The 23,464-nt window shown below is 37.2% G+C and overlaps 1 protein-coding gene across 1 annotated transcript in view; it reads left to right on the top strand.

Annotated features, from left to right (window-relative positions):
- The window catches only part of OSBPL10 (oxysterol binding protein like 10), a 109,611-nt gene that overhangs the window by 33,768 nt on the left and 52,379 nt on the right, over positions 1–23,464 (top strand). Inside the window, exon 4 of the mRNA XM_062496553.1 lies at positions 8,985–9,176. Within this exon, the coding sequence (XP_062352537.1) occupies positions 8,985–9,176 (192 nt within the window). The remainder of the gene's footprint in view (positions 1–8,984; positions 9,177–23,464) is intronic.

Genomic DNA, 23,464 nt, shown 5'->3' with positions numbered 1-23,464 from the left:
TTGGTGTTACAACAGTGAAAATAAACAGCAATTAGTAGTGGTCCAAAGAAAGCAAACAAAATGTTAGAAATTACCAGGAAAAAGAAGGGATAATACTTAGACTGCTCTAACTCCATCAAATACTTGTAATGAATACATTTATCAGTCCCCTTCCATTTCTGAAATAAAAACTCGGAGTGGAGAAAATAAAGTATTTTTCATCATATGTGTTATTCTTTTGTACAGGATGAACTCTATGTGATGAAATTTGACTTCCTTGTAGTCTTTCTTTTTCTGGTGATGAGAATGGAAAGGGCAAATTAGTATAGTAAGTGCTCTGCAGTGGCTGAATAGGAAGTATTTGGTAGTTGTTAATCATATTGGTATGGGGAGCCTCAAACAAAAGGAGTTGAAAACAGGCGAAACAAAAAACAAACAAAAAAGCCCCAAAAGGACATGAATAGAAAGCAGAGAATATTTTGGGATGGTTTGGATGCCAAAGTGTTTATAGATTTGAAAAGTATTTGAAAAGCATAATTTTGTTAGAAAGTCTTGAGTAAATGAATAAGAGGCTAGTAAATACAGAGACAGTTTCTGCCACAGAAGATCTAAGGCACAGCTTTTGGAAACAGGAAGGCTTTAGAATGGGGAGCATCTCACTGACTACTTGTATTCTTGCATAGTCACCACCAGTGCTGTGGTTTGCTCCTGGTTCCTATGCTTATTGTGCAAGAAAATAAAAGGATTTCCTTAACTGAGGTGTGGTGGACATATGTAGCAGAGGAACTAAATGAAAGAATATTTCAGCTAGTAGGAAGAGGGTTCTTGCATTTTTCTTAAAGACCGATGGGTTACAGAAACTTGGCATAGGAAGTTGCAGTGTAGATGTACTTAGGATTAGGTATGTTTTAATTTGCTTGAATCTTTTGAGTATGAAATAGAAAAGCTGAAGAAAACTATTCTTAGTTCTGTGTTACAAATCAGGATAGGTCACTTTTCACTTGAAATATTTATTAGTGAAGCACTTTTAATTCTCTGCTTTTATAAGCCACAGAGCAAATAGAGAATATCTATCTTACGTATTTTTAAACTTAGCAGTCCAGAAAATAAAATGTGGGGAATTTATATGCTTCAGATGAGACCACTGATGACTACGTCTTACTTTGGAAGTGGACTGTACTTGAAGCAATTTTATGCTTACCTGTTCCTAGAAACCTTTCTGGTTACAAGATTTATCTCTTGTTTTTAATATGCTTTTTTCCTTTTCCCTCTCCTATCTTCTCAGTCCTGGCTTTAGCATTGCATATAGTGCTGACTTGAAGTTCACCTACAAGTACATTTTAAAAACTTTTCTCTGTTTTTCTTTATTGAAGGAAGGGATTAAAAGCTAGAATGATACAATAATTAAACTTTGGAGATCAGATATTGTTTGCAAGGTAGCAATCCTTCACAGAAACTCCAGAAACTAGAAAAGAAAATAATGCATTTCTATTATTTTTTTCTTTTTTTTCTTTTCCTCTAAGTTTCTTCATATCCACTGCCTGGTAGGAGGTAAGAGAAGCAAGAACTGCTTCATTTCTTTGTGGTGTTTTTTTTTTCTTTCTCTTATAGATGATGGTACTTTATACTAAACGATTATTAGCATGGGAGTAGAAACATGCTCTTTAAAATATTTTAAATTTACATAAAATAGCATTATGCTATTTTTATCCACCTTCCTGTTTCTATCGTGTTTAGCTTAGGGTCTGGAATTACATAGAAAGGTCTCTAATGACACAGAGATGGGTATATGTTTGACTTACTTTCGCATAATCGAGGACTTCAGAAAAATATGTGGTTTTGGTTTTTGTTAAAATGGCTCTGCCATTGATAGGGCTGTCGTGATGTGATTTGTTATTCTGCTGGCAGCAGGGCTGGATCTCTTTATTCTTCCCTCCTTGTATACTTTAAGGGATGTAGTAAGAGAAAACTGCAAGTTATCTGTCTCTCATCATGTTCTGAGCTTCTGGAATTTGAACAGAATCCAAGGTCTGTCTCTGCTGGGAACAGCATCTGGAAAGTTATAATCTTGTTTGCTCCCAGCTTCTTCTGCATCTTAAATTCACCTTTTTCACAGGAATACTGAGGTGCAGAAATTTCTAGCTGTTCTTTAGGAGTCATACACTTGAATGAGCTAGAATGGGAAGTGAAAAATACGCAGTGAGAGGTATATTTTGTTATGCATGTGGGATATATTTTAAATGTGAAAAAAATAATAATGGGATAACCAGGCAAGCAGTTGGAAGGTTCCCAAGAATACCAGCAAAGTAACTCTCATCAGGTCATTAATACTGGAGAGAAAACACATTTTTAAAATCTTGAATAAATGTTATTGGAAGGGAATTAGTAGAAAAACATGATAATTTGGAAGATGTTTTTCAAAGCTGAGTCTGTGTCACTTTCTGTGAAATACTCAAGAGAAGAGCATTCCTTCTTGTTGCACTGGATCTACATCAGCATAAGTTTCCTTTCTTTTTGAAGCTACTGCCTGCTTCAAAATGCTATTGAATGACTTGCATGTCATGACTATTTTTGAAGTTTCAGCTGGGGATTGGAGTGGTGGAGGAAATTAAACAGAGAAGTGACTGAAAAAAGAAAGAAAAAGTTGTATATTAAACACTAGATTTAGTTGCATGCTAATGAATGGTCCAAAGGTGAGCAGTGCAGTTAATGAGTGGATATAACACAAGCTGAGTCTCAGACTTAGTTTTAGTTAAATTTTACATGGTAATGATAAAAAAAAGCAGTAAAAAAAAAAGTGTTCTCTGGCGAATAATTCCCATGCTGTCAGATACTCTTAATGTTCTTGGTATTCCCATACAAGTTTAATTTCACTTAATTACAGTTTGCTCAACCTCCATAAGTGCCGAATCAACTGTATGGGAAGAAATCTCCTGTCTGGATAGGATTGCTGGTTCTTTGAGACTATTTTAAGTGAATATTTTGTACAAGCTTTAATTAAAGCATTAGTCGAATTTGAATTCAGTGATATAAAATGCTTTCAAGAAGGAGTAGGCTTATGCATAATTTGTCGTAACTTCCAAGAACAATTTTGTATCCAGAAATTGTCACAAGCTTTTTAGTTCTTCTGTTTCATACTCCTTTTTTCCTGACTGTTTAATGTGGGTGGCTGTAAAAGCACCACTGAAAACAAACACAGTTTTTTAAACCAGCTCTTAGTGCCAGAGTGCAGGTTGGTTGCTGGCCTTGCATATGACCCTTGTTTATCCCAGTGTGTCTGTATCAAGAATGTGACAGGGAGCAGAACCTTTATCTTGTGAAGTCGCTTCCAAGCTCAGGTGGTAACTTTCAGCTTAGGTCTGTGTTAGAGTAAGGAGACAGACTCTCTGTTGTTTCACCTTTTGGTTTGGAGCTGCACAGTGAGCTAGCTGGTTAAAATTGGATGTTGTGGATTCATCTTTAAGCTGAACTCATGTGCTGATTCCTTGCAGCTGTAAATTGCAGTCCAGTTCCCTTCCTTCTGCTGGCACCTTTTGTGTGGGTTTTATTATGTTTCCAGTTCTTTGGGCATCAGAAGTAGAAAAAATTGAATCCTACTAAAAAGAACTTAGCTCTCTGACCAGCTCTCTGAGGAATGTGTGTGTCTGTCTTTGGTTCTTTACTTGCTTACCTCCTGGAGTAATGGTGGGGAAAAATAAGTCCAAACTGGCCCCTTTCAAGTGTCAACTGCAGTAGCAGTTTGGCTATTATGTGAAATAGCGCCTGCAGAATCCCTCAAAGTTCACACTTTTATCAAATTGTTATGAGGTAGATGTGTAATTTTTCTCCACAGCTGGAAGAATGACTCTCACAGATCTTCAGTTTTATCAACTTTCTTTTTACCTTAATAATGAGTGGCCACAGAGATACCTTTACATTTCTAAATGGATCATTGTCTGACTATTTTTAACATCTCCATAGTAACTTTCCATAAAGCCAAATTAGTGAAAATTTAAATTCCTTCTCAGTGTTGTCTTAATTCTTCTGTGCATGTCAAATTCCTTTGTCTTTTGAGCTTCACTGTTTCCTCTCCTGGTATGCTTGTCTGCTTCCTCTTCTCATCCCTGACCTGTAGAAGTCAACTAAAGAATGGCACTTCTAATTAAAGCATGCACTGAAGTCCTTACAGTAGTGAGACTGAGAGGGAAGCAGTGCTTGACTGTTGATAGGTGTGTGATATCTTTTCTCCTCCCTTTGGAAGCTTCATGAAAATAGGAGTTGCTCACTGCTTCTAAAATCTGTCTACAGAAATGGAAGAAAAATCAATTTATGATTGAGCATGGTCAAATGATTCTTGATGAAGGAAAGATTGTATGATAGAATAATTATCATAGTCCCCTGCTTAAAAATAGGACGTATATTGCCTTACTGAAGATGATGAAGCAGTATGATATTCTATCAGAAAAGTTAATACCATAGATGGTGCTTGACAGAAATGTGCAAAACATCATAAGCTGGTCCCTTTGCAGTGCTGAAGTTTGGATGTTATGTAGATTCTGTAATTTGCATTTTAATATTTGTGAATGATTATCATGTAAATGAAGCTGAACTGTGTCTACGTTTATCTTTTATCAGTGTTTGTTTACTTAGGATGCATTGGAAAAGAAATAGATGGGAATTAAAACACTGAATGGTGGTGCCTCAAAATTGTAATTACTTTCTGATAGCATGTGACTTCCCCATAGCTCTAAAGCTGCATGCAGGGATTGGTTTTCTGTGCTGTATATATGCAGAGGAGTAAAGGAGTGTCATTTTGGTAATTACTATTCTGAGAAAAACATCTGTGGCATAGTGCCTGTGAAAATGATGATTATCAACCATAAGCAGATATGACAATTTACTTCAGAAATTATTTTACTGATCTCTGGAACATTGCATTTACTTTTCAAAATAAGCAAAATTGTTTGCTTCTGGTAAATGGTGAAAAACATTTCAGCTTCTTTGTGAACAGGAAGGAAAATCTCCTGGGAGAATGAGTCATGAAAACATTACTGTAGTTGAACTTACTGTTCTGCAATGCCATTATTATAATTGTTAGGATTTTTGATATCCAAATGGAAGCATTCATTACACTGCTTTTTTTATCTTGGGGATGGACAGGCTACTAAAATCAAAATCTTAACCCAAATCTGTTTTAGCTAAACATAGTTTAGCTAGCTTTAGGTCATAAAACCCATATGAATGCAAGTTACAAATTAATCTTTTATTAGCTTCTTTATTCTTCTTTTATTGGTTTAATTTTATTAGCAGGCGAAATGTTGGTGCAGTGGCAAAATGTAGCCTCAGGAAAGAAAATTTGCAATCCTTTTGGGATGCTTCAGCCTGTGGAATTTCTTGACTTATTATTGGCACGATGCGTTACTAATTGTTGAAGAGCTTACATCTTCCTTTCATCAGACCTTTTATTTATTTAGTTGTGAGCCAGAAAGCAGTGAGACCAAAGAAAATTGCATATGATAATAATTAGAGGGGCAGATCAGTCATACAAGCAGTGCTGGGGAAAGAGTGGGAAATGAGGCAAAAAGGCCCATCAGTTACTGTCATTGCTTTGATTTCCTGTGAGAGTGACTTTAATGGTAGTTGTTGTAGTTTGATTTATAATTAGAGTGCTTTTAGCAGTGGAAAACTTCACATAGGTTTTCACATTTTAACAGAAATTGAAAATTCTGATTTTTGCACAGCTGTGTGTCAGTGCAAAAAGGATGCTTGTCATTCCCAGTGTTAAATCTCAAGATAGTTTGCAAAAGAAGGGTCAAGTATTTGGCTGAGACATAGGTGTTGACAAAGTGCTGTAAAATTCAGGAGTGCCTGAGGGGCTGAGTATGCAGTTCCTGGAGAGTCCTCTTCTGGCAGTGACTGGAAGAAGGTGTCAGAAGGAATTGGATGCTTCCCCCATTTTCTTGGATGCAGCAGGCACAGTGCTCTGCTGCTGTTCTCTGTGGCAGTGGAAAAGTGGAGTCTAACTTGAAAAGGTTTTGAGTGGTTGTAAAAACTGCCTCCTGCAGACATTCACATGCATACTGGCTGTGACTGATTTTGCAAGTTTTAAGTTGCAAATTTTTATGTTTGTCATGGGGCCTTGCCTAGAGATAGCTTCATGGGTAGCCAGAGGTCCTAGTGCTTTAAAGTTTGTATGTTACAGATGCTCTTTAAAGAATAAAACCAAATTTAGATGCTGGAGTATTTGTATTGTGGGCTGATGGAATTTTCTGGCACATTGTTTGGAAATGTTGGGTCACTATAAATGGATGAAGGGTATAAAGGGAGAGAAGACAAAGAAGTGAGGGGAACTTGCTTATAGAGCTGTAGGAGCTGATCACGGACCAATGTATTTAGCTCAGGTACTTGGCACAGACTATGTATGTACAAATTCCAGATTGCCAGTCTCCCTGACTGGATGCACACACTACATAGGATTGGTGACTCTTCTGTTCTGCAAGAGGTGACAGAGGTGATCTCTCCCTGGAGATTACAAAGCTCCATGCCTTGCCCTACAACAGAGCTGAGTGTCAGGTGCACACCAGGCAGTGGATTGTGGGCAGCTCTTGCCAGGCTGTCTACTTGTGTATGTAGAAATTTGGGTTTTCCTAGTGTCCCAATAGCAGCACAACCTTCTTGAGCTCCACCCACTGCTGAAACTAGAGATGGGCTGTTTTTTCTGATTTTTCTCCTGCTCCACTGATCCCCAAACTCCATGCCCTAAACGACTGCTCACCAGAAGTTGCTGTGAGCTGCCACATACCTTGGCAAAACTTAGGAAAAGCCATCTGAAATGCATTGTGGTCCCACAGTCTGAACCAGTGCATAGATTTTTCCGTATATGTTTTCTGTTAACTTTTGTTATGTGCAGATCTATAGCTCTCCCTCAAGAAAATCAAACCATAGTAAAACTTTACCTCTCACAGAATATTGTTTTCTTTTAAGTGAAACTAATGGGAAAACTCACTGTTTTACGTAGCTGCTGTTTGTCGGGATCTGTTTAGCTATACAAAAGCAGCAGCTGTGTGTTTTTATTATTGTGGTAAGATGATATGAAAATTTCATTCTAAAACAAAAACAACTTTTATTAACCTAAAAGAGAAGGTGATTTTTCAGTTAAAAAAGAAAACTATCTTGTTCTTCCTTTAAGCCTAAATTTAGTTTAGAAGGATTCTGATTACTAGTCAGTTTGAAAAACAAACATTAGTAAAAGGTATTCTGCTCCTATGTACTAGGAATTACCTTTTTCTCTGGAATGTATGTTTGAAAAAGGAAATTCAGTTTCTCTCATCACCTTCTTTCTCCCAAATACCTTTTCCTCTGGCTCTTATTTTAATTGTAGCTATGTCTAAACCATGCTCTTTCAAATGGAAGATGAATTATAAACCTAGCAACCTTCTGTGCCCTTCTGACAAATTACACCTGCTTTTTTGCCTTAGAGTCAAATCCAGTTTTAATGCAATTGTGATTTATCAGCCAGGATGGATAATTTTTGAACAAATGATTATTATTGTAATCTTATTTGCCATGGTGGTAAAGAATATATTCATTTCAAAAACAGTCAGACCATCATTCTTGGAAACATTTGTAAATGTTAAGTCTGGACCAATGGAATAATAATAATTATTTCTGTGAGATTAGTAGCTCTTTGCACACTGGTAATATGATAACCCATTTTTTAAACGTTCAGAAAGTCTAAAGTCTAGTTTTGTGTGGCAGTGGCAGAAGGATTGTGTTACTTGTTTCAGTCCTCCTCCTTGGCAGTGCCAAATAATCTGCCTTGTCCTACGCAGTGAGTGCGGCCCAGCTTTAGCTGCAGGGCTTGGTGGAGTGTGTTCTTGGTTTGAAGATTGCCACAGAATTGCAAAAAGTGACCTGTAAGGTACAAGAAGAGGAATATACCCAAGGAATACTTTTGTGTACTCACTAGCTGGCTCAGAAGTACATCATGTTTATGGTGACTATCTCAGCAATTTTGTAGGTTGCCATTGTTATTTGTGCAGGGTTTGAAGGAGAGGTGGACAGATGGTGTACTCAAGGGGCTGTGTATTTTCTTCACTGTCTTAAAGTGCTGCTTAATGTTACTCTCTGAATTGGTTTGTGTTTCATGAGGTAAAAATTATTTTGTTTCAGTTCTAACCTTACAGATGCAATCAACAGTTCAAATAGAAGGGAAATTTCCTTTTTTATATTGCACTTCTATATATGATGTCCCATTGTGATCTGGTGCCAATCTGAGCTTGATTGAGAGTTGGTGTCCTACAGACCTGCAGGATGTCTTGTGTTTGAGGTCTGTGGAGAGCAAACTGAGATAGCAACACTGACAGATAGATAAAACCCGAATGTCCTGACTGATTTCATAAGTTGTATATTAAAAGTATTCATACTGCAGGTACCGTTGGAGATTTATTTCTGGCCTTTTTTGTATATTGGGTTTATCCCAAGCTTACTCCAAAATGTGTTGATTTCTTTAAGCCATGTTTTGTTTCTAATGTTAGTGTTTAATTGGTGTGCGGATTGGCCTTGCCAATATTGCACCTCTTCTGATGTTGAAAACAATACTACACTGTTTCAGAAGTTCATCAAATGAAGCGTTAAGAATTTTTTCTTCCTTGCTGTTCACACCAGTTTGGTGAAATGTAGATTAATGGCTTCATAAAAAATATTTGTGTTGGCATTGTTGTTACTCTCCCTGCAATATCTTCCCTAAGATTTCCTAAAAAGTAGGACTGTAAGAACTAAGCAGCGTATTGTTATGTAAGAATTGAAGATTTTTGCAAAGACCAATTTCAGGCAAGCCAAGAAACAAAGGCAATAGCTCTAATGTTTCCAAGAACATCTCCGCTGAGCCATGCATATGGTCCAGAAGGTTACACCTCCAGATTTAGGTTTGTGAGAAAAGTAGAACAATACAAATGTATAGCCTGAATTGTAAATTATAACTTGTGTAAAGGTTTCTAATACCACAATCCTATTGCTTGTTCTAGAGCATCTCATCCTCACGAAGTAGAAGCTCATCTCTGCTGCCACCTGGCACAGTTAATTCTGCATCTCCGAGTGGCCAGAAACACACAAATCAAAGTGGGCCAACTGTTGTAACCATCACACATCACAAGTCACCTGCAGCTGCTCGAAGAGCGAAGAGCCAGCGATCTGGTCAACTCCATGAAGTCCGAGAGGTAAGAGACAAACATCTGCTGTTTTGCTATAACTTGGAAGTACTTACTGTGCTTTAGAATAAGCAGTTGAGACTGACAAGTTAACGATTCTCTTTGTTTGCAACTTTGACTGCTTTGTTTTGATCCCCTTGCTGAGCAAGAGGTGGGCTTTAGGTCTGGTTCAACTTCAGGTCAGGTGTATGCAGATTTTTTTATGCTGATGTTAAAATTGGTGTTGTGCGCATGCTTAAAAGCGAAGCAGGTTGGCAGCAGCTCCCAGACTTTGCAGTGGTGTTGCAGTACTGGAGGAAAATCTCTTGGAAGCTGCATGCAGCAATACCTTTCAGATTGGAAAGCGGGCCCTGAAGCATTTATATATAGCTGGAAAAAACCTATTTGAATAAGTCTGATGAGTGTGTGAGGGAAGGCGTAGCTCCCCACGCTCAGCAATTTGTTGCTATATTGCTGTAGTCTTAACTTTGTGTCAAGTTTATATTGCTGGCCTTGCAAAGGAAAAATGGTTCCTCTGTATCAAGTGCATGAAAACAAAAGAAGAAAGCTTGTTTCTTTTAAAGCCTGTTTGTACCAGTGATAAAGAAATTTAATTCATACTGATTTAAGTCTGTCTTCCAGACAACAAAAATAGTACAGTTTTAAGCTTAAATAGTATGGTGGTTTTTCACAGAACATGCTTTCATCTTTCATCCCTTACTGTTTTTTGGTTTGTCTTTCATGTTAAGAATTTGAATAAATTTTTGGGATGTGCTCTCAATGAAGGCTTAAATTGCATATCCTGAGGAGGAATGCTTGTTTTTCTTCTAGGTAACATCAGAAATGAAGAACTCACTGTCTGAATGTCACCCACATTTTTTTACATTATAGAGAACACGCATCTCTTTATTTTTTATAAAAATCTCTTGTCTTTGTCTACCAATCATCTCCCCCAGGTTGTTTCTAGCATGCTAAATGTATTTGCTCTCATAGGTTGAATTTGAAGTGCACCTTAAACTTATTAATAAAATCAACAGTAGGAGCTCTTGCAATTTTGTCAAATGAAGCTGGGTAAGGCTGAAAGCAATTTAAAAGAGAGTGTTAGTGTATGTGCTGATCATAATAAGTTGGGAAGGAAAAAGCCATCAGTTGAAAAGAACTACACCTGGAAGAAATAAATACTATGCTATAGTAAAACAATCAGTAAGAAGTCAAGTGTCATCCCTGCTGAAAAGGCCAGTGAATTGCTGACTCCTTGTTTGTGCTGTATTGCAATGTGATATCATTCCAAAAATGGTAACTATTACAGGACTTCAATCTGTAATGATGAAAGCTAATTATTTTGTTTTGTTTGATGTGAATGGTACCTCAGTGGCAGCACCAGCTCCTTTTAGAGGGCTGCAATAATAATAATAATGAAAAAACCCCTCAGGCACTGAAGATACAGTAATGGCTGAAAGAAATGAGTGCTTTACAGGGAGAGGAAATAGTACTAAGATGAACGATGCATAAGCAAATTTCATAAGATGATGTGTGAAGTTTACCTTTTTATGTTTTGGATATTTTGTGTGTGTGTGTGTGCTGCTTCCTTAAGAAGAAGTGGAGAAATAGCAGTGGAGAAATCTGACCTTCTCCTCTCTTTCCCAGTCTTGTGTAAAAAGTGGCTGCTTAACTGATGTTGTTCTCATCTTGTGAAAGGATACGTCTGTTTTTTCCAGATTAAGAAAGCAGATTTTATTTCAACAGCATGCTCTGTGCACTTTCTTCTCCCCCTTTTTCCACAGTGAGTGCAACAGACTTGGGTATATGATACCTGTGTTCTCAGGGAATATCTTTGCTCCATGCATGACTCAATTGGTGACTGTTGGATCCAACCTCCCTTGTTAAATATACTTCTGTATTTTATATAATGCGAGATGTTTGGTAATACTTGATTGTTCTTTTTGTCCTCTTTTCACTTCATAATAAGAATAAATAACACAATAAGAATAAACTGTGGTTCGTTCTGGTTAGTTTTATTTTTAACAGGCTAGAGAATTTTAGCATGAAACTAATTGTAGCAAAGAGATATATTTAGCACCAAACTGACATGCAGAATCGTACAAATGTAGTAAATACAACTTTCTAGGTCTGCAAAATGACACATGTAACCAGTGTTTCTGTTGTGAAATTGGAATTTACCTTTTTTCCAAATTTTGGTAAATTAAAATTGAGCATAAGTATGGAGCTTTTGACTGCTATAAAAAATTTATGTTTTAATACTTGACCTACTTTTTTATAGTGTTGAATTGAAAAGGTGCTCAGGAGCATTGCTTTTCATCATAATGTAATTTTTTGTGCTGTTTAATATTGTTCTCTTAAATCAGATTTTTGCTTGTATTAACTTGGCGTTAATAGTGCAGTCCACACTGATTTATGCAATGTTACATTAAAGCTAAAATTAACTGTACATTAGCTTGTGAGAAATGATCTACATCGTGTGGCGCTTTATGCAGAATAATTAGAGATACTACCTCTTTATTTGGACCATAACTTAATGTTAAAGTGGTACTTTGAGCTAATTTTTTAGTAAGTGATTTTATGGCAACCTAAGTCTCTGTGATCTTGACATTTAATTCTGTTTTTAAAACTGTGTGTATTATTATCCTGTTAGAAGTTTATGGTAAGAGTTATGCTTTCAGATTTCTTTATTGTAGGTGGTTAAAATCAACTGGAAGGTTAAGCCAAGTGGCCACATCACTTAAATTTTAGCTGTCAGTGAACTAAATAATAGTGACAGAATGGTCAGAATGGTGTTTATTTTGGCTGAGAGTGTCAGACTCTTGTACAACCTCTACCAGTCTTATTACTATTGTTGTTAAAGAACTAAGGAAGAACCAGTTGTGCGGAAATTTTGTAGTAATTTATTTTAATTATTTACAAGCATTTAGAGAAAAAAAATAAACCTAAAAGAAGTCCAGAGAAATATTTCTTCCCACAATGTAAAAAAGCCAATGAAGGGTTTCTGGATCACTTTGAGATGTGTTTGTTACAACTTCTGATACCCTGACTAGTCATCAGCATGGGTTTCTGAACTTTTGGTACAGGGAGATCCAGATTTTACAGGGCCTTGAGCAGGGTAACATCTTTTATGTGCCAGTGGGCAGTTCTAGAACTTGGAAAGGACTGCTTTTTGGTAGGATGAGCCTACTGCTTCTTGCACACCCTTTTCCATATTTAAACTGTTACTACTTGATTCCTTCAGGAATTATGCAGCTAAGTGATAGTTCTTTACTTCCTTCCTTACAATATGGGGAAATCTAAGACTTGGACCTAGGGCTTCATGGAGTGAGGTTTAACAGCAATTTTGTGAAGTTACGATTGTCTGATTTTATGTGGTTACTGGGAGAAAGAGATTATTCTAAAACACTTTTGAGGATTTTTCAAGTGAGAAGTGAATGTCTTCAGGTCACTGTAATATTTGGATAGCAAAGTTAGGAGCTGTGACTCGCCACTGTTAGCAAAAAAGGATGCTGTTGTCTGTGGAGAAGTTTTTGTTGGGTCACAGAATTATTAGCCCTGCGCAGGCAGCGTTGTAGTTGACAGAGGAGAGATGAGTTACTTAAACCACTTGGGAAAACATTCAGACTTGAAGGACTTTCACATGTGAAGACATAGACTAAGCCGCTTGTCGATGTAAAAGCGTTTTAGTAAATGTTTAGGCTGTTAGTGGGGGAAATCTATATGGTTTTTTGACCTATGCCAGGTTTTACTTTGCAGCTTTGAAGAAGTCAGGTTTTGTTTTTTATTTCAGTTTCTTTTGTCCTTTTGCTTCTCTGAAAGTATGTACATGGAAAGGTCAATGGATAAAGGCTAATGTGAGTCCTAGCAAAAAGAATGTTGTAGCTCTAGATACTTGGCATAGTGTTGAGGCTCTGAGGGGTTGTGCAATAAGAGTGCCTGAAAAAAAATTGGATTCAGTTCCTTGAACAGGACATCATGCTTAGACTGTGTGAAGTATGCACAAAGAACATCTAAAAATCTTGTTAACAATTTAAGTGTTTTTGAAAGTATGTGTCTAATTTTGTGTAAAATTACTTTGTATAAGTGGGGAGAAATGCTGTATATTAGGTCATTGCTTTCACTGGCAGTTCTCACCTTGATTTTGGAGTGCAGGAAGATGAGAGCTGCTTTGTAACAAAGATGAGGTTTATGTCTGCATGAGTAATAAATCAAATATTTCCTTTTAGGAGATGAAAATGATCTCATTCACCTAAGTTAGGGAGGTGGGATGTGCTGCTGAACTGTGCTAACTTCAGTCTTTCTGGCCTAGTAATGTGAGTGCTTTTACTGGGGGAGAGCTGATAACCATGGACTTCAGCTACAGTAGCATTACTCAAGTCTGTGTTGCTGTGCCTTTGCTAGTCAGGTATATAACTGGTTACCTAAAATCATGTCCTTTTTTCTTTCTAGATAACTTTTAGTATAAAAAGTTATTTTGTGATGTTTTCTTTGTGGCAATTTGTGGTTGATTCTTTTAGCTACGGTCTTCCTGCATTTCAAAACTAGTGTAGTAAATACACTCTAAACAGATTTCTCAGTTGGACTGGCCAGGGTATTTAATCTCTCATGGACTCTGAAGAAAGTGTTTATGCTGTTTCAGTTTGAAAATCCAAATGTCTTGTATTCTGTTCATTTGAGGAAATAATATGGTGGTGGCAATTTTGGTAAAGGAAGGGAAAGAGCACAGAGGAGTAGTCTTTTGTTAGTTACAGCTCTCCAGTTTTTCCTGGACTTGTATTTAAAATATCTTCCTCCAATCCCCTGCTATACATAAGAAATGAGTAAAGATTCATCCTATTGATCATCTTTTGTCAAGTACATCACCATATATACAAGATAAGTTGTCTTTACCAGTAGGTGGATGGTAATCAGAAAATGAGATATGTTACTGAAAAGGTTACACCCTCATAACACTGCATCTATACTTTATATGGATTGTATGTATCACACTTCCATTTGTCTGCAAACTCACCGTCAGAAAGTTTTCACTTTAATTTTCTGGGTGTGAAAAAGGGAAGAATGTCTCCACTCTAATACAGGTAATGTAAAATGCTTGGAAAAAGCTCAAACCAAAACCAGCTTTTTCACAGAAAGCAATGGTAGTTATTGGCTTGAAGAAAAGTGAAGCAGAAGAAAAGACAGCAGAAACCCTTTGTGTAAGTGTTGTGTCCCTTGAAGTCAATACAAAGTGAATGAGGCCTTAAGCCTTAATTCAGTAGTTGGTATTTATTTGGCACAGAACATGATAATGTAAGTTATACTACAGCTGCTACTATTTAACTGTGCTTAGACACACTTTTTGACTTGAGAAGTGTTGTATTACACATGTGTGTTACAGATGTGTTTAACAGCCTCAGTTGCAGCTGAGCTGGTTGATACCCAAAGGATTGCTCCCAGCTGGGTTTTAACAGGAGCCATTATGATTTGTTTAGAGGCATTAAATCTAACAGTATAAACCAGTTTCAAACCTAGCATGAGGTCTGAAAGGGACAGCTTCAGGTGTTACCTCTTCTCTTTCTTCTGAATTGCTGTTGGCCCCTGTTCTAGAAACCTGTGAATCTTGAACAGTGTGAAAATACTGGTGAGAGCACACAGAAATGTTCTTCTGGCTGTACAGCAATGTTTGTGTTATTGCCTGCCCTTCAGCTCCTTAGAGAGAAAAACAGAATTGAGAGCATGTAGAACAGATGCAGTTATTTGTTGCCTTCTGTGGCAGTTTCTTGGGAAGGTGTTTGTCTTGTCTATAGACGTCTCTTCTCCTGTATCTGCTTATTCTATCTCAAGTTAGTCCTGCTAAGATCAATAGAAACGTGTCTCCTAGGGAGGTAAATGGGATGCTTAAATCTCTGCCAGTCTCAGTCTAGTCACCTTCCAGAGCAGTAAAAGTACAAGTGCTTCTAAAAAATTTTCAGTAAGTAGCATTAACTGTCTCACTTTGGGGATGAGGAGATAGAAATTTTCTGATACTATAAACCAATTGTTATCATTATAATATAAAGATGAGCTGAATGCTTCTCTGATCTCTGAACCTTTACTTAGTGTTTGCAGTATGTTTGAGGTCACTTAAGAGTATATATAAGTAGCATCTTCCTAAACTACACTTTGTTCTGTGCATTTGATTTTGTATTCATGTAAAGGTTGAGTCATCCTGGGTTCCAGATATCCAGGCAGGGAGAATTAAGGTTGCTATGGGAATTGTAGAGCAAATGTTCTACTTAATTTACACTGTTTGTCCATATGGGTTATGTCAAGAAAGAACCTGGCTCATTATTTCTGATATTTCTTTCTACTGGCCCACCCTTCAAACCTGGAAAATGAGTTATACAAACATGGCTTATTTTTCTGATTTTTTTTTTCAGCCTGTAGTTTAGCAGTAGTTGAGCATGTGCAAAGATGATGATTTAATAAATGGCAGTTTATAAATTAGGGATAATACAGTATGTATGACAACTTTTTTCAGAAATTGCTGCAGCATTCATTTTCTTAAGCAATTGCAGAGAAGCCAAGATTATTCTTTACAGTTATTAAAACATTTAATTACATTTCAAGTAAATGGTAGGTTCCCAAGGGATCCTGAGAGAAATTGCATTTGAAGGGAATTAGTCTCCAGTTTCTGTGTGCCTTCAAAACTGCCACTTAATTCTGCTTTATGTACAAAATTCAACTGTTTTATGTACACGTATAAAACAGCATAGCATATCATATACATACCTGCATTTTTTGAAAAATATGGGGCTGTTTTCTTTCACAATTATAGCACAAATACAGCAGAAATTTAAAATCAGAGTTCTCAGTTAGAAAATCAAGCTTTAGAGAAAACATACTCGAGTAAATATTTTTTTGGGTGAGGGCATCACATCTCATGGTTTTGTTTTCAGTGCAGGTTTCTGGGTGGCTGGCTGGTGTAGCAGTTATTTTCACTGCAAACCCTGAACAAGGGTGACAAGGGGTGCCTTCTGCAACCCTCTGATGTAAATTACTGCTTCAAAGATACATGGGCCATTTTGTTAACCCACACTTATATGCTATTTTTATTCAATTAAGTAGAAGGTATTTTTGAATGTTTTCAGTGGTAATATATGACAATGTAATGTTAGGTGGCTGCCCAAGTTTCAAATACTAAGTCAGTACTACTATAAATGGCCTCTAGAAGAAAGTAACCATAGAAATGGCTCATATATTTTAAGCATAGCATTGTTTGTACACTTTTGAGGGCATACTATAAATTTCAACTCCTTGTGTAACACCTAAAGTACTGAACGCTACTCTAAGAAACACAGGAAGCCTTTGAGTTTACAACAAATGTAAACAGTAAGCAGTGTAGCTCTTAGTTATTTAACAAAGACCTGATCACTGACAGCTTTTGCTGCATGGTCTTACTGTAATGCTTGTATTGCAGGTGTTGAATGCTTTGGAAATTGTGCTACATAGATGCTTTTCAGTAGCTGCTTACCTGCTTCTTGGTTGCAATTCTGATTTTTTGCAGTATGCTTTTAAAAAATTGCTAATAAGATGATGGCCAGCAACATCTCATCCAGCAAGCAAACCTGGACTACATCTGCCCAAATCTGACACATGCTTTAAAGCAGCATTTTATTATAGGTACTAGATGTATATCTGTCACTAATGAATTATTTTAAATTTTTATTATGGTTCATGCATTTCTCTCTTCCCTGTGCCACTTTATAGAAAGCATAGTCATACGTTCTTACACATACTTAGCATATTTTTCTGGTGGTATCTCCTGTACTTTGGAATTACTGCTTACAGTTTTTTTTTCTCCAAGAACCTCAGTTATCCAATTAGAGTTTTACTGGTAGATCTAGGCTGACAGAAACAAAACAGATGGATTTGTGGAAAAGTTGCTATATAAAGGTGCTTCAGCCGTATTCCAGTGTGTCACAAAATGGCTACTCAAAATTATGGTAGTGTATGTTGAATTACTTCAGTGTGGGAAAGTTAATGATGTCAACTTAAACTAGCTGACAGCTTTTGTACATGGGGAGAAGTCAAAGGGGTGGATTTGGAATGCTTTGGTACAAGCTACAGAGGTATGCTTTATGGAAGACTCACAATGGTAAGATTAGATAGCCTTGATACTGACAGCTCATTGACTTCTCAGCAAATGTGATGTGAATTGACTGCAGGATGGGGAAGTAATATCTAAACATGAGAGTTTTTTAAATGACACAAACAAAATACAGTTTTATGCTTAGACTCTGTAAGTGGCCAGTTGGGGGTGAAGGGATCTGTAAGCAGTCTTGGGAAAGGGAAGAAGCACTGGGACTTTCCATCAGAAGTTTGTATGGGATATTAGACTTATCTGAGTAGACGTATGTATGTTTATATATTCCCAGGTGTAATGGAAAAATAATAATAATAATTTTACAAGATTCGGAGTTACTTTTTCCAGCATCAGATGTTCTGACAGAAACCTCTGCATCCTTGTAACTACTCATGTTGAAATATGTAATTTATGTTCAACATGGCCTTTTCTCTTCTGAAGACTAATTTCACTCAAAGTCCAAACCCCACCTTTCATCAATTGTGTCCTGTGCTGTGTTGCAGTAAACTGTTAGAATTTTCCTGTGATTGCTCATGTTGACCTAATGGCAGCAACATTTTAGGAACCCTTTGGAATGCTTGAAATTCTCAAATGAGCCTAAATTTCTGATAATCAAAGTACGCTTTCCAGACCAGAGCTATAGCTGTTAATTTCAGCAAAATGATCCTTCTGAAGTGTAAGAAAAACTGCTACTCAGAAGAGCCCACAGAATAACATCTGCTTATGAGTAACATTTAATGACTAAAAATAACAACTTTGCGAGGTAATTTTTATAGTAAAATTGCATGAGAATGATTTCCCATAAAGTTCTTTTTATAAACAGCTCTCGATGTTGTATTCTGTGGTTTAAAATAGAATAGTGTGCTTCCTGCTTGGCTAGATGGCAGCCAGATGCCATGCAAGATTTAGTTGAATTTGTGCACTCCTTCCTTTTGCTTCTCTAATTTTTTTTGGTTATGGATTGCTGAAAACAACTTGAAGTGGGGGAAACAACCTTGGGAGCTGCTTTTTCTCTTCCCTGTATTTTCCCTTGTGATCCCAGCTCTCTGCTCCCACTGAGTTGTGTTTGACAGTAAATGCAAAGTCTCAATAGATGGCTATTAATAGGATATGGTTAATAGAAAATACTCAAGAAAAGGGATCACTGCAAGGGAACCCAGCACTTACTGGTTGTTTTTGTACAAAATGTCATGTGCTGCCTGGATATATAGAGTATTCACAGGGAGCTCTAACACAGCAGGCAAAAGAGGAAAACTGTCATGTCTCCTGCAACAAACCCTGATTCCCTGATGCCTCCCTACAGTGGCAAAGTGACCAGTGCTAGGTTGATACTGATAATTTTGCAGAAAAATAGCTTTCTCACTCTGATTTGCAGGAAAACACAGTGCTCATTGATGCAATTTGTCTGAATCACATACTTTTACTTGTGTATTTCTTCTGGCAACCAGCTCTTTCTAAAAAGATTTCACTTCTCACCTTGTGACTTGTGAAAGTGGCTCCATGAAATGCCCTTAGACACCTGATGCTATCAGAAGAATTTTATTTTTCTCTAGGGTTTTAATGCTTTGGTTTGTTTGCAAATCTTCCTCTTCCACAGGGAAAACAACATGAAGTTGATGTTGTTTTGTGAGGGAGAAGTGATCTCCTTCAGATTTAGGCAGCAAGAAGGTATTTTCAGAATAATTGAAATATTCTGGGAGAAAGACAGTAAAAGTTTCCCTCTCCTCTCTTTTTTTTCCCCCCTCCTGTATAATATGAAGCCACTCATGGAAAGCTGAATATATATCAGAGTATTAAGACTAAAACCATCCTCTAGTTTAGAAAATCCAAGATTGTCTTTCTACTTAAATATTCAACTGGCAAAATCTGAATTTTTTGTCCGAGTCTGTCTGCATGGACATAAGGTCTTTTCCTCACCCCAGCCCCCAGTTGCCTTTCAGTAGCTCATTTCTCAGGTGTGGTGGACAGATTGAATACACAAAGCATGCATTTAACCTTATGTCTGGGATTGTCATGTGTGGTAAGGCGGTATCAAAGGGAAGCATTCGATTTATTTTGTCTTGACGTAGGTGGGCTGTTTTGCTGAGATTTCTGGAGGCATTCTCAGGGATCCTGCCAGAACTGCTTCAGTCCTCCTTACTGACCCTTTGTGTGTTGCACGGGCTGTGAAGCTCTCTCTGGTGTCTCTCTGCTCCCCTGATATAAAAAGCGTACTTCTTGAGAAACTCAGAACGCTCAGATTGTCCTTGGGAGTCTTTTGCGTTCAAATAAAGTATCTTCGTGCAGTCCCAGAGAACACTGATGGTTACAGATACCATATACTTTTTGGTGTTTGGAGATAGATTTGTTAAATAGATCCTGTCTTTCATTCCTCTGAACAGAATGATGCTTTTGTAAAACAGGTAGTTAAGTTAGGTCAGCTCCCTTTCTTGCTGAGCTTCTGCCTGTTTTAAAGGAAGGAAGGGAGGAACTTCCTCTCGTACCCCTGAGCTGCAACCAAGTGAAAATTTCTTGGGAGGGTGGATTAATTTTTCCTCCTCTGCCACTGCATTGAATGTTTAAGGCTTCCAAACCATTCAGCAAATAAGACCTATGTCCCCCTTTTCCCCTCTCCCCCAAATCTGGTAACTTCATGGACTAAAGCAATAGTATTCAGACCTACAAAGTATGAAGTCTTACTATTGTAGCTGTGCAAGTAATAACAAGGGAGTTTGCAGATGTGATTAATAAGCTACTGGCTAGTAGGCCAATGAGAAGATGTCTATAATTCATCAAATGATCAAGGAATGTTGTCTGTGCAAAATAGAATTATATCGTAAGGGCATGCAGTAAGTGTCCAAGTTGAAGAATCTGAAGATAGAAAATAAGAATCGAATGTGTAAAAAAAGGAGCATAGTTTCATGTTTAGTATATTAAAAATTTAACTAGCCAATTCAAAATATTCATTGCAGAAGTAAGAGCTGCTCTCTGGAAAGTAAACCCTGTGCTGAGGTCTGTGGATAGCTCGTAGCCCCAGGAGGTGCTGATGGTGACCAGTGGGACAGCAGCAGACTGGGAAGAGTAGCTGAGAACAGGAAACAATTGAGCTAGCCTGCCTCCTCCGCTCCCTGGTTTTCTGGTTGTCTTAGATTTGGCTTTTAGACTCAGTCCTGATGACATTTGATGTTTGCTCTGTAAGGTTTTCCTCACAAGGATCCACCCTGTGGAGCACATGGTGAGAAGGCTGAGCACAAAAAGCCAAAGCAAAACCCTGAAGGAAATAATGCTTTGTTAGCTGAGACAATGAAGATAAGTAGCAACTGACTTTTCAGTTTTTCCTGTAACAGAGATTGTGTATTCCTGATTAGGGAAAAGACAACAGAATAACAGATGAGGGTGGAGAGAGCTTGTTTTCATTCTCATTTGAGGGAAAAAATTGAATTGTGAATGCAGAGGCAATGACTGAAGAGAAGAAGAAATGTGCCCTGGTGATTAGCTTCCATCCTGATTGTCAGAGGTACAGTTCTGTTTGTGCCGTCGCTTTTTGTGTCTCTGTCTGCAAATTACATGCCAAATGAAAATCAGCTTGCTTCTTTGAAGCTTTGTTGATGGGATGTATGTGTCTAAGCATTAATAACTATTATATAACAAGTCATTCCAATTTTAATGTTCATTGTTTGCTTTGTTAAAATAATTGAGGTCAAGCTGGCTGCTACCCTGAGGTGATGATAATGGAGAATTTAGTGCTTATTCCTGGTAATGGGAAGGTAGCAGTAAGTAATCAGGAAAGGACAGCTGATATGGGTGTCGTTATCTGGTTCCCTCTTTCCAAGACACTTTCGAAGTCTCACACTTGATGTTCTAGGATCCTTCCTTAAAACATTTTCATTAGCATAATAATGATTATAGGGGCTACTCTGGGTCTTACTCCAGATTGAAGCTTTGTGGGTAGAATTCTTTCCTGTTTACATTTTAAGGAGGTTCTTTTTGGCCTGAATGCCAGGTTTTATTGCAAGAAAAGTGTACAGATGTGTTACCAGTGGTCATCTGGTCTTGTACATGTTTCTACGCTTGATGCTTTAAATGCTGAATTGCAAACTCATCTTGATAAGAGATTTCTGTTAGCTGTTGGAGTAATTCCAGCAGCAATCTCTGTTCTTAGTTATATATTAAACTGTAATTTTGGCTTCCTAGCTTGCATGCTATATATGGAATCCCACTGAAAGATCTGTTATATGATTTTACAGAAGAGTGAAGTCTGTAAATCCTTGTCAGAAAATTTCTTCTGTCAAGTAGTAAGATGAACATAGCAAGTAATTTTGAGTAGTCTGAGAAGGCTGTGCAGTAGTTAAGGCAAGGCAGAAGTTCAGTTGCTCTGCAGTGGTTATGCTTTTCCCAAAACAACAGTGGATTAAATTTGGAAAAAAAAAAAAAAAGGAAAATTCACTTTTACTGCATTTGTAGAAGTTACCTTCCTTTGCCAGACACCTCAGTTGGTGAGGTATATTTTCTGAGCTGATGATTAACAGTAGTCTTCTTGCATGTGTGTTGATGCTCTTTCCTTTTTCAGAATAAATTTTGGAAAGTGGGCAAGTTTAATGGAAATAGTGTTGTATTTGTGAATATGAGCTGAATTGGTAGATAATGTGTCCAACTAGTGACTGTGTGATTGCTTTAGTGACTCTGGAGTTCCAGGTATCAGTGTCTTACATTTTGATATATTCTTGATAGAGGTATGTGTATGTATATATATATACATACACATATATTCTACTTATACTGGCTGTTTTAACTTCTGATTTTTACAGTATGACAGTTTGTGGTGTTGATGAAATACAGGTCAAAGTTGCAAGAGGAGTCCTTGCTCAAGGTCAGAATTGATGACTGTATTAGGTTAATGTGGCAGCACAATATATCACATTTACTGTGACATAGAAGGTTTTTATTTCTTGTGTGTGGACTGTTCTGTCCTTCATTTCCTTTTAAGAAAAAGGTTGTTTGTATGTTTTTCTTTTATTTCATAGAAAACCTCTGTGAAATATGCATGTTTAACAGTGGTTAAATGTCATGATGCATATATCACTTGTGACTTGTTCTAGAATAGTTTGGAAAGCTGGTCTCACCTCCTGTCCTTTCCCAGTGTTTTCTGAAAAGTTGTTTTTCTGGTAGTATCTTCTAAAAAGCAAAAAACCTAGTATTTCCAGAAAGAGTGTGTGTGCATGCATGTGTCAGAGAGAGAGGGAGAGACTGTGTTTTCATATTAGAAAAAACCACGCCAAGTGAAGCACCAACCAACTGAATCCTGCCAAAAAAGAGTGCAGCAGCAAACTGGCTATTTCCCAGTCTTTAAAAGCAGTAAACTTCTCACAAGGACAGCTTGACTTAGAGTTTTAAGGAAGTGATGCATGTTGCATGTCTATTACTGTTTAAGTGTCTAAAGATTTTTCTACACAACTTTTTTTTACAGATGCGCTTTTTTTTTTGTTGTGTTTTTTTTTTGTATAAGCACTTTTTATTATGTTCATTTTCCCATGTTTCTAATAACTGTTTTCAACTTGCATGCAGTCAATAACGGGGAGGATTTAAAAATAAAAATCACTGCATTAAATCTTTCAGAGGAATTGCCTACAGATAAGTCGTCAGACCACATGCAGCTGGTGATGGTGTGCAGAGATTACTACAGTAGAGAAAAAGAGTTATTAACTGATGGAGCAGAATGTCTCATGAATGATTTCTAGCATGTCACAGAGGAGCTTGATGATACAGAATTTCTGTAAAGAAAAGAAAATTTAATTTTCTTTTTTCTCTGGAGTGTTTTGGATTTTTCCTTGTGTGGATAGGCATATCTTAATACTGACTGTAAAAGGATTCAATTATGTTATCAACACTATTTAAACTACATTAAATAACATTTAAACTAAATTTAAACTAAAATTGAAATTGCTCATATGGTTGGATTGTGGCTGGCACAGTCCAAAGAATCTCTCTCATGTTTTATATTCTAGAAGGAGGGTAGGATGATCTGTATTATTTAAATCATTATGTAGAAAGACAAGATTGGTGATGCTACTTGTTTTCTTGGCCAGCTCCACATGGCCCCTGTGACAAAGGGAGAGTGTCTGCTTGCCCTCTGAGGTAATATGGCTGATGTCATTCTTCCTTTGCTTTGAGGAATCTGAAGTCATTGTCTTGGGAGGTGCCCCTTAATCTCAAATTGTGGATTGAAAAATTT

The sequence above is a fragment of the Cinclus cinclus genome, chromosome 1 (genome assembly GCF_963662255.1).
Source record: "Cinclus cinclus chromosome 1, bCinCin1.1, whole genome shotgun sequence".
Lineage (NCBI taxonomy): Eukaryota > Metazoa > Chordata > Aves > Passeriformes > Cinclidae > Cinclus > Cinclus cinclus.
This window is presented reverse-complemented; position numbering and strand designations above follow the sequence as displayed.